This window comes from Camellia sinensis, chromosome 12 (genome assembly GCF_055761805.1).
Source record: "Camellia sinensis isolate YWXY chromosome 12, ASM5576180v1, whole genome shotgun sequence".
In the NCBI taxonomy this organism is placed as follows: domain Eukaryota; kingdom Viridiplantae; phylum Streptophyta; class Magnoliopsida; order Ericales; family Theaceae; genus Camellia; species Camellia sinensis.
Genome location: NC_138972.1, coordinates 116135505 through 116153831, shown reverse-complemented (window position 1 = coordinate 116153831; position 18327 = coordinate 116135505). Strand labels below are relative to the sequence as shown.

Here is an 18327-nt window from a genome sequence, read left to right as displayed (position 1 = left end):
AGCAGTCTCTGCTTCTTTTGTTTCTGATCACCTTCAACTAAATAAACTTCCATATTACTCACCCACCAACTATGATATCTCTTCAAAAAGGTGCCTTGAGGAATGAAAGGGATGTACTCAAAAGTGGCCAGATCATCCATAAACTTGAAGGTTGCCTCTTCTAGCCTTGACTTTCGAACCTTCAAATCTCTCTTGGTCAGAGTTAGGTTGGTGTTGCTGCAGAGAGGTATTGGAACTCCTTGTGTGAGGCCAAATTGTCTAGCAAATTGAGCAGGACAATAAGGCTCAGCTATGCATTTATAGGCTCTGGGGTTGGTGGTCCCAATAAACAGTTCTCTGGGGATCAGTAGGGAAGCCCACATATCTTTGTGAATAGGCAAGGCACAGAGCCTGTCACTGAGGAAGTGACTTAACCAGGCTGGACCTATGCTAGCTTCGAAGGGACGGAAACGGTGATCAGGAAGAGTAGCTGGTAGTTGATGAAAGAAGGAGAAATAAAAGGCAAAAGTAGCTGGATAAAGTGAAGCATTGGCTAGTTTTATGCCATGAGTAAGAGAGTGTAGCCCAGAAAATTTAAGGCATTTGGATTGTAGTTCAGTAAAATAGGCAAAGAGCCAAAGCTGAAGGATCCAAAATGGTCCCCCTTGATTAGCATCTAAGGGTTTCTCACAAAAGAGGGAACAAACTCTATATACATGACCCAGAATGTATGGGGCTAAGGCTACTCTTTTCTGCAAAACCAAGGCTTTGGCAAGAGGAGCAAATTCAGGCATGATTCTTTGGGAGGAGGTGCAGAAAAGAAATTTCCAAAGCCAATATAATAAAAAGGAAAAGAATTCCCTATCAGTTACTGGACCCACTCTTTTGTTCTCGGCTCTAACAAAATCACTGTAAGATGAATTAAGAGAGGGGAGGGAGAAAGGGACTGCTAAGTCAGGAAAATCTGGTGTGATGGGGGTACCGATGGGGGATACTCCTAATAGATGGCAAATATCAAGAACAGTGGGGGCCATCATCCCACATCTAAATTGAAAGAAATTGAAGACGGGGTTCCAAAAGCACAAAGCAGTAGGAACTAGGAAAGGGTCCTCCGAGATAGTTACCCTAGATAGTCGAAGAGCATCGAGGAGGCAAAGCTCTTGGAGGTCCAGTGTCTTAGCAGGAATGATCCGATCATACCATTCTTGCCATTCCGGTCTTATCGTGGGCCAGCATCGATGAGGACGATTGCTTCTCCAGTTCTTCCAGTCAAGGCCATCTTCATAAAGGAGACGTTGGTCCACCAGACGCGGATAAAAGGTTGGGAGCTCAGTAAGGACTTCCTTGAAAATTGGTCCGAGCACGTAGTTCTGCTGCTCATGATGACGAGGGACGAAGATACGCCCATCGATAGCGCTTTTCTCTCCAGCCTTGTACTTCTCACATTCTGCGTCAATAAGCCTCTTCAAAGCTAAAGATGAGCCTACGCGCTCTGGGGCTGGCACTTTTGGTGAAGAAGAAGCCATTGATGATACACTCTTCAGAAGATGAAGACCGAAGCAAAGAGGAACCAGTAGAGAGAAGGGTTTGTAAAAGCAAGAGATTTCGGAACACGAAACGAGAGGGTTTTAAAACCTTTGTGTCCGAAATTATACCCCGTAAGTCATTAAGTACTAAAAGTACGAATGCGAGGAATCTCTTCCAATATTGATAGTTTTGGAGGGAAGAGCTTATTTCGGGATTGGGGCCAGCTTCAAAATGAAATATTTGGCTTCGAAGACAAGATGTTGGCGCCAAAAAATCAAATAACAACGGCTTCGAAATACATAAGCCGGCTTCGAAGCCTATTATATGCTTAAAGGTGCTAAATTGCTTGATTATTGGTCTATTTCGAAGGGTTTAAAGACCTGTTTAGGGATTATGAATCAAAGTAACGACCTTCGGAGCAAACCCTAGTATTCTCTGAGTATGAGAAACACTGTTCGAAGCATCAAAACTAATTGTTGGTTTTTTGTACATACTACTCTTCGAAAGAAAAATGGTTAATTTGAAATTGATTGATTATATTAACCATGACCATATGTTGGTTGTAATTGGTTTTGAGGGGTAAGAAACACTGTTCGAAGCAACAAAACCAATTGTCGGTTTTTGTACATATTACTCTTCGAAAGAGAAATGGTTAATTTGAAATTGATTGATTATATTAACCATGACCATATGTTGAGGGTTAATGTTGTTAAAATTTAAAGCATTAATTCCAGACGATATCGGCCAGAATTGTCAATTTTACTCCATAAATTGGAATAAGACATGTTGGTTCTTTTAGTACTTCATTAAAACAATTGACTCGAAGGATGAGATTGTTCAATTCGAAGTTATGAGTTAGCTTTTATAAAAGGAAACAGAGTCAAACGGTGTTAAATACAGAAAGATTTTGTTTATATTAAAGCCAAGACGATTACATTAAGTAACCCTATCTGGGTACAAATTCAAGTTCATAAAAATAAGGAATAGAATAAATAATAAGGTCATGAAATTTTGTCCAGCAATGGTCAATAAGTTTCTGTTCTTTCTTTATTATTTCTTCTATCTCTTCTAAAGTTGGCTGCATAAGCTGATGAGCTCTCACTTCATAATAGAGTTCTTCAGCCTTTGTTTTGAAAGCCTCTTCCCTCGATTTTTGTTCCAATTCATCTATAACCAAATCATCCCAGTACGCAGAATCTTTATTCTTGAAGTCATCAAACTCTTCGATAAAATTCTCTGCTTCATACTGGGCATGAATTCGGAGAGATAAAAGTTGATCCAGAGTTTGGATGGTGATCTTAGAATTCCGATGCCAGTGGAGGAGCACTGGAAGTTGGTCCAAAAACAAATGAAGCTCTGCTTGGGCAAGAGGGTTGAGGACATAACCCCTAGTCAGGACATCACAAGCCCATTGAAAGTTCTTAAGAGGAATGTCATCCTCAAGAACATTGAAGGGCAGGTGAGAGAAAGCCGCGAGCAAAAGTTGAGCTTGCTTTCGCTCGGCTGGAGAAGGGGGTGACGGGGGTTGGTAAGGTGGAAAAACTTTGTCCATTGGAAGGGCAAGTCTTAGTTTCTCTGTCCAGGAAAGAATGGGAGAAGGAGAATGAGAAGATGGTCCTGCTTCGGAAGGTGGGAAGAGAGTAGATGGCTCTGCTTCAGAAGACAAAGGGGAGGGAGCAGATGTTTCTATCTCAGAAGATGCAGAAGAAGGTGTGGATGCCTCTATCATGGGAGATGGCACGGGAGCAGAAGGAACAAAGGCATTAATATAATCAAGCCAATCAGAAGAACAAATCTTCGCCTTCTTGGCTAAGAATGAAGGGCTGTACCCTTGTGCTTCTTCTGGGCGCTGGGCAGGGTGCATTATCTTTGTAGGCATGGAAGAAGTATACCAAGCCACAAGCAGAGTCTTTTCCAAGCTACGTCGAAGGTCAATGGGCACGTAAGGATAGACCACTGAGCTTCGAGCGTAGGAGGGAAACTCCAAGGGGTCAGTAAACTCAACAAAATGGTGATTGATTCGCTCCCTTAAATCATAAGTCTCAGGAGTTGACCAGCTTGTCCAGCCAGAAGCCCCAGAGGGTGAAGAGGTTACAGCTTCATCCCATGCAGAGGTCGGTGAAGAAGAGTTTCCTAAGTCCATATTTGCAACTTGTCGAAGCAAAGGCTTGAGAGTAGTTCGGTCAAAATACAAAGGGAGCTTAGGGGAAGAACTCCTTGTATCTGTAAGTTTGTAAACCAAGGGATTAAAGGCAATGTGTTCGTAGTCCAAAGGTTTATAATCTGCAAAAGCCTCCATTCCCTGAATAGAGAAGGGCGGGTAAAGGTGGCTAATGAATGCGTGAAGGTTCTTTCGAGGGGGAACAACATCACTCAAAGGCTCTTCATATGCTTGATCAGTAGAAAGGGAAGTTGATGCAGCCATAGCCTGTTCGAATACTAAGGTATTGGGATGTTCGACGAGTTAATGCAAATGATCACCAAATGGATGACGGTTGTGTTTCCAGAATTTGGACTCCATACACGTTCTAGAGGCGCGGGAAAACTGTAATCCACTAATATCGCCAAGTATTGGGTATATTAGTGCGGGGGGTAATGTTGGCTACATATTTTGTAAAAGCCAGTTACAGTTTGACACGTGGCAGAGTAAGGGTAATAAAGGAAGGTTATTCAACCCTTCAATCCTGATCGTACACGTGGCAATAAATATTGGTTCTCACATGATCTGAGTCACTAGATCAATAACGGGATGCAAGATGACATAGCTTCAACGGTTACTCATATTCAAATTCAAATACAAGAGGGAAGCTCAACTGCCAGTAATGGCGTGATGGAGCAACTTGTAAGGAAGCATGATCAGCGATCATGGAGGAGCAGTTCGACGGTTCGAAGTGCAGTTCGACGGTTCGAAGTGCAGTTCGAAGGTCATCACTGACGAGTATAAATAGCAGGGCAGCCCCCAGAAAAAGGGGGGACTCAGATCATACAAATCAGTCATTTACTTCATATATTTTCTTTCCCAGTCTTTTACATTTCCAGTCTTTAAATACCTGTTCTTTAAATACCTGCACTTTAAATACCCGCACTGCACTTCGATTCATAGGAGTAGTTTCAAGTAGATTCAAGTGGATTGCTGTTGTAAATCTCTCCGAGGCTGAGTTTGGACCATTGTAAGTGTTCATTTTAATGAAATACTTCAATTGTTCTTCATATTACTGTTATTCCTTTTAATTTCTCCTAAGTCAAGCCACCAGTAAAAGTCCTCTTCATTGAGGCTGAAAGAACTAAAACACAATCGTCTGGTAATTGGTTGGCAATCACAATTTCTGTAAGGACTGATTGATCCTTGCTGGCACGCTCACATTTACAAAAATACCCTTCGAAAAGCCAAAAAGCCAACAACATTGAATGGTTCAGATTATCGAAACAAGACCCGTAATAAGCCTCCAAAGGTCCAACAACACACTCTAATTCGATCTCGGACTGGAGAGAAACCTGACTCTTTTTTTACTCATTCTGGCGTATAATATTAATTCCTTCTAAAAACTTAATTTTTTTTTGGATAATATAATTATTACACTTTAAAAATATTAACTTTTTAAAACTATCCTTTGGTAATATAATTATTATATTTCAAAAATATTACTAATAAATTTAAAAAAATGACAAAATAGAAAATTCATGTTCTTTAGTCTTTAATTTTTAAAAAGAAACGAATATTTTAGAACAATGAAAAATGAAATAAGTGACTAATATTTTGAGACAAAAAAAGTATAATAAAATATTCATAATTATTATTTTATTAAAAATTTGGGTATGATAATCTCATGATTCAATTACTTAGCTTACAACTATTTAATCATTAACAATAATAATTTTTTAAATGATTCTTAATACGTGATCTAATGTTTGAGACAAAAATTTAAAGAAATTTGGCAACGGAAAATCCTATTTTTAGTGCCCTTATAGTATGAATTGGTCTTTAAAAAATTGATATATTCTCGAAATTATACTTATTATTCATTATTTAAAAGCAAATGTCATTCAAAAAGGTGACTACATACTAATACCTTATCCGTCTAATTTTTTGCTTAGATAATCTACACAGAATACACTAAAAATTGCATAATTCGGATCACAAAACCACCCAAGACGAGGTAAAATTAATTTTCTTGAACTTAACAATTCAATGTTATATTCAAAAAAAAAATATATATATATATATATATATATACAAATTTACTTTTTAGACCCATTTTATAAATCTAATGATATATAAGTGATATAATTGATTAATGATTAAAGAAGATATAAGAAAGTGTATTATCCTTAATAATTGATTGTCACACTGAACTTGAAAATTGAGTCTAATTTTTTGTCTTAAATAATAATGCTCATTTATAAATTATCATTTTTTGTCTCAAAATGTGTGCACCACATGCACTTATAACTAAATAAAAAAAATAATATAATTTCATATTTTATGAGTCGTAATTAAAATAAATAAAAAAAATCGTAACTAAACTTTACATGAAGTATAATAAAAAAATCTTAAAATAATATTATAATTAAATAAAAAAATTAATTATAATTAAAAAAATGACATAACTAATAATACATCGAATAAGAAAGAATTCTCTTTAAATCTTTTGTTTTACATCACTTTCCATTCCAGACTAAATGAGCGTTTGGAAATTAATTTTTATTTAGTAATTTTTTAATTTTTTTACCTAAAGATACTTTGTAGTAATAATTGTATTTATTTATTTATTTTGACTAAAAAAGGGGACCCTCAGGTGTGTTAAAAGCAAAGCAGAGACTGACTGCATTCTGCACTCTACACAACAGGCAAAGCACTTGGTGTTCTAGATAGAGAGAGAGAGAGAGAGAGAGAGAGAGAAGAAGAAGAAGAGAGAGATGGAGAATATAGAGCATAAAACAGTAAGCGTGAATGGAATAAACATGCACGTAGCAGAGACAGGAGTGGGACCCGCAGTTCTGTTTCTTCACGGCTTCCCTGAGCTCTGGTATACTTGGCGCCACCAGATGCTCTCTCTCTCATCCCTCGGCTACCGCGCCATCGCTCCTGACCTCCGCGGCTTCGGCGACTCCGACGCGCCGCCGTCCTCTTCCAGCTACACCGCCCTCCACATCGTCGGCGACTTGGTGGGCCTGTTGGACTCGCTGGGCCTGGACCAAGTCTTCCTGGTGGGCCACGATTGGGGGGCTGTCATAGCATGGAACTTTTGCTTGTTCAGGCCCGACCGAATCAAGGCTCTTGTCAATTTTAGTGTTGCGTTTCATCCCAGAAATCCTTCCATAAAGCCCACACAGGGTGTGAGGGCTCTGTTTGGTGATGACTATTATATGTGCAGGTTTCAGGTAATCCTTTGTTTTGGATCATAAATTTGGGTATAGATTTAGAAATGATATAATTTATTTTTTCAGAAATAAATGTGTTAAAATAAAAAATTTATAATTATTAGATTGAATTAATTTTTTTAAAAATATATTCATTGACGGCCCTATAAAATAAAAGATTTAGATTATCAAAACAAAACTCATGATAAACTTTATAAGCCTCTCAAGTTCTCTCTCATATTAAAATCTCAACCCGAGAGATGCTTAACCCATCTATCTATATTTATACTATATATTAAGCAAAAGAGAGTTTTTAACCCCAAGCCTTGTGGGAGCTCCAATCTCGCAATCTAAATTTTCTGATTTTTTGATTTAAAAAAAAAAAATCCAACATTTATTAACATCTCTCAACTCCCAAGTTTTACCATCATAACAACACTTTAATGCATTAAGAACATGTATAAAAAAAAATTCTTTGAAATCCAACACACATGAATTCCTTGAAAAGTCCCAACACATATGATTATTATCCCTCATAATAACACTTTAATGCATTAAGAACAAACATAAAAAAAATTTCTTAAAAAATCCAACCCATATGATTATTATCAAAATATTAAACTTTAATATGATATAAAAAAGGAAAAAAATAAGACATTTAAAAAAAAAATATTTAAAAATCACAATTCACATAAATAATAATTGTAAACACAATAAAATAGAAGGACATTCATGTCTACACGTTTTTTTTATAAGATTTCCTCCATTATATTAAGATAGCACTTTATTTCTCCCATCTTATAATATATATATATATATATATAAATATATATTATATATCTATACTATATATTAAGCAAAATGGGTTTTTTAACTCCAAATCTTGTGAGAGCTCTAATCTCTCAATCTAAATTTCTTGATTTTTTGATTAAAAAAAAAAACTTAGCATTTATTAACTTCTCCCAACCCCCAAGTCTTACCCTCATAATAACATTTTAATGCATTAAGAACAAGCATAAAAAAAATTCTTTGAAATCCAATACATGAATTTCTTGAAAAGTCCTAACACATATGATTATTATCCCTTATAATAACACTTTAATGCATTAAGAACAAGCATAAAAAAAAATTATTGAAAAGTCCAACACATATGATTATTATTAAAATATTAAACTTTAATATTATATAACAAAAAAAGAAGACATTTAATTTCTTGAAAAATCCAACACATATGATTATTATCAAAATATTAAACTTTAATATAATATAAAAAAGAAAAAAAAAGAATACATTTTAAAAAAAAAAGAAATTTAAAAATCACAATTCACATATATAGATAATTGTAAATATATTAAAAAAAATGAGATTTCTAAACCCAAGCCTTATGGGAGCTCTAATCTTTCGATCTTAATTTTCTAAATTTTTGATTTAAAAAAAAATCTCAACATTTATTGATTTAGTCAAAATTTCCTGATCAGCATTTATTAACTTTTTTCAATCCACATACTTGCATTTATTGATTTGGTCAAAATCTCTGATTAGCATTTAAATTCCCCTCATACAAATAATTATAGATACAACCCGTCCATAGTTACTGCAGTAGCCTTTTTAATTTCTCCTGTATACTATGGTTAATGATAAGATTGTTAAATTTTTTTTTATAAAAAATCTTAAAAAACATAATTTATATATTAAAACAAATATGAATATCTATAATTATCCCGTGCATAGCACGGGTGATAGGCTAGTTATCTATACTATATATTAAGCAAAAGAGGTTTTTAACCCCAAGCCTTGTGAGAGTTCCAATCTTCCAATCTAAATTTCTTGATTTAAAAAAAAAAAATCTTATCATTTATTAACTTCTCCCAATTCCCAAGTCTTACTCTCATAATAACACTTTAATGCATTAAGAACAAGTATAAAAAAGAAAATTTTGAAATCCAATACATATGAATTCATTGAAAAATCTCAACACATATGATTATTATCTCTCATAATAACACTTTAATGCATTAAGAACAAGTATAAAAAACATTTCTTGAAAGGTCCAACACATATGATTATTATCAAAATATTAAACTTTAATATAATATAATAAAAAAAAACATTTAATTCTTTGAAAGTTCAACACATCTATCTATACTATATATTAAACAAAAAGGGGTTTTTAACCTCAAGCCTTGTGAGAACTCCAATCTCCCAATCTAAATTTCCTGGTTTTTTGATTTAAAAAAAAAATCTTAGTATTTATTAACTTCTCCTAACTCCTAAGTCTTACCCTCATAATAACACTTTAATGCATTAAGAAAAATCATAAAAAAAATTCTTTAAAATCCAACACATATGAATTCCTTGAAAAGTTCCAACACATATGATTATTATCTCTCATAATAATACTTTAATGCATTAAGAACAACTATAAAAAAAATTCTTAAAAAGTTCAATACGTATGATTGTTTTCAAAATATTAAACTTTAATATAATATAATAAAAAAAAAAGACATATAGTTCCTTGAAAATTCCAACACATATTATTATTATCAAATCTATACTATATATTAAGTAAAATGAGATTTTTAACCCCAAGCCTTGTGGGAGCTCCAATCTCCTAATCTAAATTTCCTAATTTTTTGATTTAAAAAAAAAAACTTTAGTACTTATTAACTTCTCTCAACTCCCAAATTTTACCCTCCTAATAACACTTTAATGCATTAAGAATAAGTATAAAAAAAATGCTTTGAAATCCAACACATATGAATTCCTTGAAAAGTCCCAACACATCTATCTATCTATACTATATATTAAGCAAAAGGGGGTTTTTAATCCCAAGCCTTGTGGGAGCTCCAATCTCCCAATCCAAATTTCTTGATTTTTTTATTTAAAAAAAAATCTTATCATTTATTAACTTCTCCCAACTCTCAAGTCTTACCCTCATAATAACACTTTAATACATTAAGAACAAGTATAAAAAAAAATTGAAATCCAATACATATGTATTCCTTGAAAAGTCCCAACACATATGATTATTATCCCTCACAATAACACTTTAATGTATTAAGAACAAGTATAAAAAAAAAATTTTGAAAGGTTCAACATATATGATTATTATCAAAATATTAAACTTTAATATAATATAATAAAAAAAACATTTAATTCTTTGAAAAGTTCAACACATCTATCTATACTATATATTAAGCAAAAGGAGATTTTTAACCCCAAGCCTTGTGGGAGTTCCAATCTCCTAATCTAAATTTCTTAATTTTTTGATTTAAAAAAAAATAATCTTAGCATTTATTAACTTCTCCCAACTCTCAAGTCTTACCTTTATAATAACACTTTAATGCATTAAGAACAAGCATAAAAAAAAATTTTTTGAAATCCAAAACATATGAATTCTTTGAAAAGTTTCAACACATATGATTATTATCTCTCATAATAACACTTTAATGCATTAAGAACAAGTATAAAAAAAATTTCTTAAAAAGTCCAATACATATGATTATTATCAAAATATTAAACTTTAATATAATATAATACAAAAAGGTATTTAATTCCTTGAAAATTTCAACACATATTATTGTTATCAATATATTAAACTTTAATATAATATAAAAAATGAAAAAAAGAAGACATTTAAAAAAAAAGTTAAAAAATTACAATTCACATATATAGATAATTGTAAACACAATCCGTGCATAGCACGGGTGATATACTAGTATATATTAAGAAAAAGTGGGTTTCTAAATCCCAAGCCTTATAAGAGCTCCAATCTCCCAACCTTAATTTTCTAAATTTTTTATTTAAAAAAAAAAAATTCAGCATTTATTGATTTTGTCAAAATCTCATGATCATCATTTATTAACTTTTTTCAATCTACATGTCTTTCCACATGCCTGCATTTATTGATTTGATCAAAATCCTTGATCAGTATTTAAAATCCCCTCATACAAATAATTATAGATATAGCCCGTGCAGTAGCCTTTTTAAAAAAAATTATTTAAAAAAAAAACTCAACATTTATTGATTTGGTCAAAATTTCCTTATCAACATTTATTAACTTTTTTCAATCTATATGTCTTTCCACATGTCTGCATTTATTGATTTGATCAAAATCTCTGATCAGTATTTAAAATTCCATCATACAAATAATTATAAATACAACCCGTGTATAGTTACTGCAGTAGCATTTTTAATTTCTCATATACACTATGGTTAGTGATAAGATTGTTAAATTATTTTTATAAAAAATCTTTAAAAACATAATTTATATATTAAAAAAAATTAATAACAAATATAAACATTTATAATTATCCCGTAAATAGCACGGGTGACAGGCTAGTTTAGAAATAACAGAAAAGACGATTGAATTTAGAATGAAAAATGGACACCAATTTTCCCTCACTTTTTTTCTTTTTGCCTCTTTTCGAATACTTATTCGAATTCATGATACAACACAGCAAGGGGTGTTTGGATGGACTAAAATAGTCCATCCTAAATTAAAATAACCAATAACACAAAATATTCCATTATATTATCTTTTTTTATTTTTTATACATTTTTTTATAAAGAGTCAAATAATTAGCTAAAATAATCTATTCTCAAACGAGGCGGCAATACAGGCCTATTTTTGGAAGTAGGAAAAATCTAATTTTTAAATTTTTTTTAACATTTTTGGAATAAACGTATAAAAAAGTAGAAAGGTAATATGATTCAAATCAGTCAATAAACTGATTTTTTTTTTCTACTTGCCGAAATAGGTCACAAAAATCAAATATAAAACTAGGCAGGCAAAATTAATAGACTAATAGAATTTTTAAAAAGTGAACCTAACAAATAATCTTGTAAAATCTTTTCTATTTATAAAAGGTGGAGACTATTGAACCAATATACGTATCCAAATTTTGGCTTTACCATATGGATTTATCCATCAATATATATGTTTACTTTCAAAACCGTGAATTAATTAATATCTTGGAAAAATTACACCGGTTGAATAACATTGGTTAAAGTTTTGTATTAGTTTGATTCAATTGATAACATTGATATCGTTCATTTGGTCAAGATCAACTTATTGAAAAATTTATAATTTTATCTCTAAAAATATGATACATGTCATTTACATGTGCCTTTTTTTTTTTAATCAAAAGAACTACAAAATCATATATTCATTGTTGAAATCAATCCAATTAAAATTACACTGATCAAAATTACACAAACAACAAAATATAGAGATTACTAATATAATTTGCCCTAATATCTAACAATTTGTGAGATTGTAGGAACCAGGGGTGGCAGAAGAAGAGTTTGGGAGGACAGATACAGCAAAGGTGTTTAAAATGTTTCTATCATGTAGGGATCCGAGACCACTTTGTGTGCCAAAAGAGGTTGGATTTGGGGCATTTTATGAGCCTCCCACTACTTTGCCCTCTTGGTTGACTGAGGAAGATGTCAATTACTATGCCACCAAATATACCCACAAAGGTTTCACTGGTGGCCTCAACTACTATCGAGCTATGGACTTGTATGTTCTCATCATTTATTTCTTTTTTTCTTATAAAATTTTACACATAATTTCATTTATTATCTTATTTTTTCACTTCAAATATTATTCAAAAGTAAAAAAATGTACGTTATAGAGATAATAACCGATCCCCAAAGCATCAATTTTGTTTCATTTTAGTCTCAATATATAAAATGTGTTTCAATTTAATCTTATAATCTAACTCGGCCAATAAATGCCGTTGATGCCAGTGATTAATTTGAAAATTCACCTAAAAAATTACACTGTTAGCCCCATAAAAATGTGATATGTATCATTTGAGTGGAAACTCACTTAAAAAATTATACTTTTAGTCTCTAAAATATACGAATATGTGCCATTTTCGGGAACCAAAAATATCAATTTATCTTTTAAGTTCGTCCTATATACCATATACCTAACTGTCAAAAGTGAACAAAATATAAAAGAAGCGCCATCCAATTCAGGAAGTTGGAGGGTTTATTTGAATGAAAATTTAATTTAGAGGCTTAATAATAAATGAATAAATAAAAGGGTACAAATTTTAGGGGCTTCTAATATAATTTACTCAATCTTATAAAATTTTGTTCATTCATATATATTCTGTATTTATTTTTTGTGTTTATTTTGTGTTTGATTTCTGTGTTTGTAGTAAATTGTATAAAATTGTTACATTACAAAAAAATTAAATTAAATTTTTGGGTTGTAGGACTTGGGAGCTCACAGCACCATGGACAGGGGTACAAGTGCAAGTTCCAGTTAAATTTATTGTAGGGGACTTGGACATAACCTACAATATCCCAGGTGTGAAGGACTACATAAACAATGGGGGTTTCAAGAAAGATGTGCCTCTCTTGGATGAAGTTATTGTGATGGAAGGTGTTGGTCATTTTATCAACCAAGAAATGCCTGAGGAAACCAGTGCTCACATATATGACTTCATACAAAAGTTCAAGAATTAAGATCTAGTAGTGATTTATATTATGATGCATCTTTTCATGCCCATGTTCTTGGAAGCTTTATATAATTATGGAATAATGTTTTATAAGAAATAACACCAAGGGATTTTTGGTTCCCATTTGACTTGTTTCATTTGAGAATGTAAAATGAAATGCTAAGTTTTCTTTGAAAATGAAAATTTCTTTGAATTTGTTGTTTGGAATTTGTTTCTTTGGTGACTTTTTTGTTGGCTTGTTTTTGTTTTAGTGAATTTTAAATAATAAAATAAAATAAAATAATTTCTAGAATTTACTCAACAAGATGAACTAGAAAATTTAAAAAATAAAAAATAAAAAATTTTGGAAAAAGTCTAGTTTAGATAAAAATAAGTAAAAAATAATGAACATTTCAAACTTAATTTGGCTTATTTATTTATTTATTTTAAATTACTTTTTAGATTCATCTACAGATCAGAAAGAGGGGAAAAAAATGACAATTTTTTTTTTAAATCACTAAAAAAAATAAAATATGTGGCTTATTTAGTTTATGCGACATAATTTTTTAAAAACGTATCACCATGATTTAGTAACTAATTCTATGGAATCTGACACAAACTGGCACTACTAGCTTCCTTTTTAGTTTTTAACCAACAAAATATCCCAACTAACATGAATGTGCCAATCATTTTTGTCATGACTCGAATCCGCTTTTATGGGTTAAGGACATAATCGGCCAGTAATTAAGGAATTATCTACGATCTCAAACCAATTCAGACATAACTCATTAGAGTAAATGGGTCAAACAGAAGCAACTTACAAATTGTCCATAGAGCTATGCTTACATGGCACATCATAACAGTCCATATACATACATGTTAATAACTCACGTCAAAATAAGTAATAACATAAAGTTCTGTACATACAGGATCATTAAGTCTAAGTCGGTCAAGCCCAAAATTTATATACAAAAGTAATCCGACGTTTTCGCTAATATAACAAAACCATATCAAAAGAACAAAAAAGGCGAAGACAAGTCTCGTGCGTGAGACGTTTGGGTTGACTCACCAAAACCTTGACTGCTTCTCACATATTTCACCGAGGCTGGATATGGAGGTCCCTTGGCTCACCTACATAAACATGAATGAGCGTGAGCGAAAACCCAGTAAATAATATCAAATAAGGAAGATACATGAACAATCTTTGAAACAGTTATGTTAGACGGCCTTAGGCCCAATTCATGTCTCTATTTAATGTATCACTCGACTAAAGTTCCAGACGTGTTAAACGGCCTCGGGCCCAATTAACTCGTACCCGACGGCCTTTGGCCCAACCGTTCCTGTCCGACGGCCTTTGGCCCATTCATGCGTGTCATACGGCCTCTGGCCCATTCATTCATGTCGTACGGCCTCTGGCCCATTCATTCATGTCGTACGGCCTCTGGCCCATTCATTCATGTCATGTGGCCTCTGGCTCATTCATTCATATGTCGGACTATCATTCATGTCAGACTATCATTCGTATCAGACGGCCTTTGGCCCAATCATCCATGTCCATCGACCTTTGGCCCAATCACATGGCATAACAAATATTTGTCCCAAATTCAATGTAACAAACTTACAAGACTTATATAAAAATAAGCAACTGGACAAATAACATACTTCAAATATCTTTGTTAAGATATTACTCACAGTGCTCTACCGGTGGATTCACCCTTGAGCTTGACCCTACACATTACATAACACATATGGGTCACAAACGATTCGATCCGTTCTTAATTCATACATCCCTCTTAGGCTTCTTTCTTATCCTTTTTATTCATTCATAATGCTCAATGCATGCCTAAGAGTACTTAGAAATGAAAGAGAACGGAAAACGAAACACAGAACATCTTTACAAAATTTCTGAAACAGGGGTCCCCGCTCGAGTATGGACTTTCCCGCTCGAGCAAACCCATTAGGTCTGCAAAAGTACTGGTTGCCTCATTTTTACGCTCGAGCGTGAATTCGGATGCTCGAGTTGAAAGTCTCACTACATGGCTCCCCGCTCGAGCGTGAATCTTACCGCTCGAGTGGACATCCATGTCTGCAAAACTTCTGGGAGCTCATATTTCCTACTCGAGCGGTGTTTTCCCCGCTCGAGCGGACATGCCAAATTTTGAGAAATCCAGAATTGTTCCTGAGGCTCAAACTTGGTATTCAAAGGCTCCAAAGCTCGAATTAAGGTACCAAAATAGGGAAATACATTATGTATCATGAGTACACAAACAATATGAGGCCAATTGCTCAAAATCATGGCCCAATTCTTCAAAATTAATCAACATTCCTTTGTATAATCATGGCTCATGCATTCAAACCTCATATCATATCTTTAATAATCAAACATGCATGCCAATTTTGACTTCATTTCTATTTCAAATGATGCAAATAGTGTTCATTCTCATGAAACTCAACAAAACCATGCTTGCATGTATGATCCAACAACTCAATTTTTCATAATCAGCATATTACATGTTAGTTTATGCAAATTCATGGCAATTTTATGCATGCATGTGTATATTGACTCCCAATTCATCAAAACGAACTCATTTTCATTCAATTCATGTTCTTGATCACCATTCAACTTTGAATTCACAAAGTTACAAACTAAAATTTATGAATTTACTCACCTAGGAGCTTTAAACACCCAAATTCTAGTCAATTCTTGAGTTAATCTTCAAGATTTCCAAGCCTCTTGCTCAAATCTCCAATTGTTTCCCTCTCTCTCTAGCCGACCCTCGCTCTCTTTCCTTGGAGCAATTTTCGGCTTTGAGCTCAAATAGATGGATATAAGTATAATAGAGCTCCTTTTATAGTCTCTCACTAATCACATTTGATTAGAGTTAAATAATAAAGTTTAATTAATCGTTTTGAATCTAATTATTTCGATCCAAATCAATTTTCAATCAAATTTCACCGTAGGCTCTAAAAATTACGCTAATCACAAAGGCGTAGTCAATTTCGGTTTCTATGGCCGATAGGGCCTTCAATTTTCAGTTTATAACAGTAAGTTGAACAGATATTCCAACGATGAACAAATAGAAATTCAAAACCACATATATTCATATAAGTAGCACACAAAATCATATCAAACACATAATCACAATCGTAATTCAGATTAATTAGCATAATACGGGACACGATTATCACAATTTTCCTCAGCAATATAATCTCATAATAGCATATTCTCTCAAAACAATTGTCTTTTCTTTTCTTTTCCCCCCCCCCCCCCCTTTTTTTTGGTGACTTAAAAGATTAGATTGTTCGAAACCCAATATGTTTATACAAGAGAAATCTTATTCTGAACACGAAAATGAACTGTAAATAGGTTTACAAGAACATGGCATGAATAGAACAAATAACAAACTCAGATCAAAACTTGTTGATGAGCTAATGTGTGCACTAATTTCCTCTCGCTTTTCTTGGTTGAGAAAATGAGCTACTCATTCCATCACAACTAGTTCCTCCAAAAATGGAACAACTCTTTTGAAACTACCACTTTGTATATATTCCTTCGTGCCCGGGGTAGTATAGGTCCAAGGCCAGCTTTGGGCATGGGCCCACCAGGTCTTGATTTAGGGTCCCTCAAAATAGACCCAAAAAAAGGCCCTCCTCCTATTATAGTTTAGTGTAATATATTAGGTATGTTTTAAGTCCAAAAAAATTAAAGAATGTCCAAGCTAATTTAAAATAAATTAACCCAATAGAGAAAAATTTGATAGGAAATGGATTAGCATTGTTATTTATTGAAAATGATTTTGTAAAAAAACTAAATTATGCAAGTATGATTGATTTATTTGTTTCTAAAAATACAAAAAGAGCGAGAATCAAGTAATACTTATTAGTTGTTATAATGTAATGCTAAGTATTTTTTGTAATTTTGACACAAATCTTTTGTCATTTACGTTCAAAAAAAAAATTTCGTTGAATGAAAAAAAAAATGTGAAGGGCCTTAAATGATCTAGTGATATTTATTAGTTGATTATCGGCTTTGGACCTCGAAAATCTCAGGATCGGGTCTGTATAGGTCACATCCTCGTCGCCCACAATAAATTTAACTGGCACTTTTATTTGCCACTCAGTCCATGGCACTATTTGCTCCCAAGTTCTACAAGAACACGTAAAAAGAAGTCACTTGGCTCGCATGTGAATCCCTTTCCACAAATGAAGTAACTACATTTCACTCCTAATCACTGATCTCAAATGAAAATCATACCACAATCAAATAATTTTTTTATAACATTAGATATTTAGAATTCAGGGAATCTTTTTGACTTATCCTTCTTGTCACAAGCATATATATTTTACAAAATATCACAAACCCAAGTTCTTAACGTGTATAAGTTATGATCTATTCTTCAATATTACATAACATCATTTTTTCTTAGGACTTCAATAAAAGATTATTTTGAAACATAAGGAATAATTCATTCTGAATTAAGATATAAGAAACTTTGGAAAGTGTTTAAGACATCATTATCAATACCACTTATTTCATATTAGATGGTCTAGATTAATAGCATAAAAAATCACAAAATAGAATTAATAAATGTCGTACAATTCAAAGAAAGAGGATTCATATGAAAAATACCAATTAATTCACTATGAGAAACAAAATGATTATAAAGTATATTCATTGTAATCGAAAGGATAATTTCAAAGTAGAATGGATTTAATCTTTTAGTTTATGTATCTACGAGTAACATAAATTACTATATATGGAAACTGAAATGGTCAAGTGCTCTGTTGAAATCAATATATCAGATAGTCCTTAGATATTTATTGCAACTAAACAAGCCAATCAAAGCATATGCATCAACATCATCTTCATACATCTCCACGGATGGCCCAGATTTTACATTCATGCTGTGACGACCCGCTCCCGTACTTAAGGGTTAAGTATCGTAATGGCTAGTAACTGAAGTTACTTCCGGTTAATTCTTGAACAAATAAATAAATGCGAGTG

At 32.7% G+C, this 18327-nt stretch overlaps 1 protein-coding gene across 1 annotated transcript; it reads left to right on the top strand.

Annotated features, from left to right (window-relative positions):
* Positions 1 to 6290: 6290 nt before the first annotated feature.
* Positions 6291 to 13547, top strand: LOC114280669 (epoxide hydrolase 1). The gene is made up of 3 exons (XM_028223044.2): positions 6291 to 6888; positions 12150 to 12391; positions 13098 to 13547. The coding sequence occupies exons 1-3, from the start codon at positions 6424 to 6426 to the stop codon at positions 13348 to 13350; spliced, it is 960 nt and encodes a 319-aa protein (XP_028078845.2). The 5' UTR covers positions 6291 to 6423; the 3' UTR covers positions 13351 to 13547.
* The last annotated feature ends 4780 nt before the right edge of the window (positions 13548 to 18327 follow it).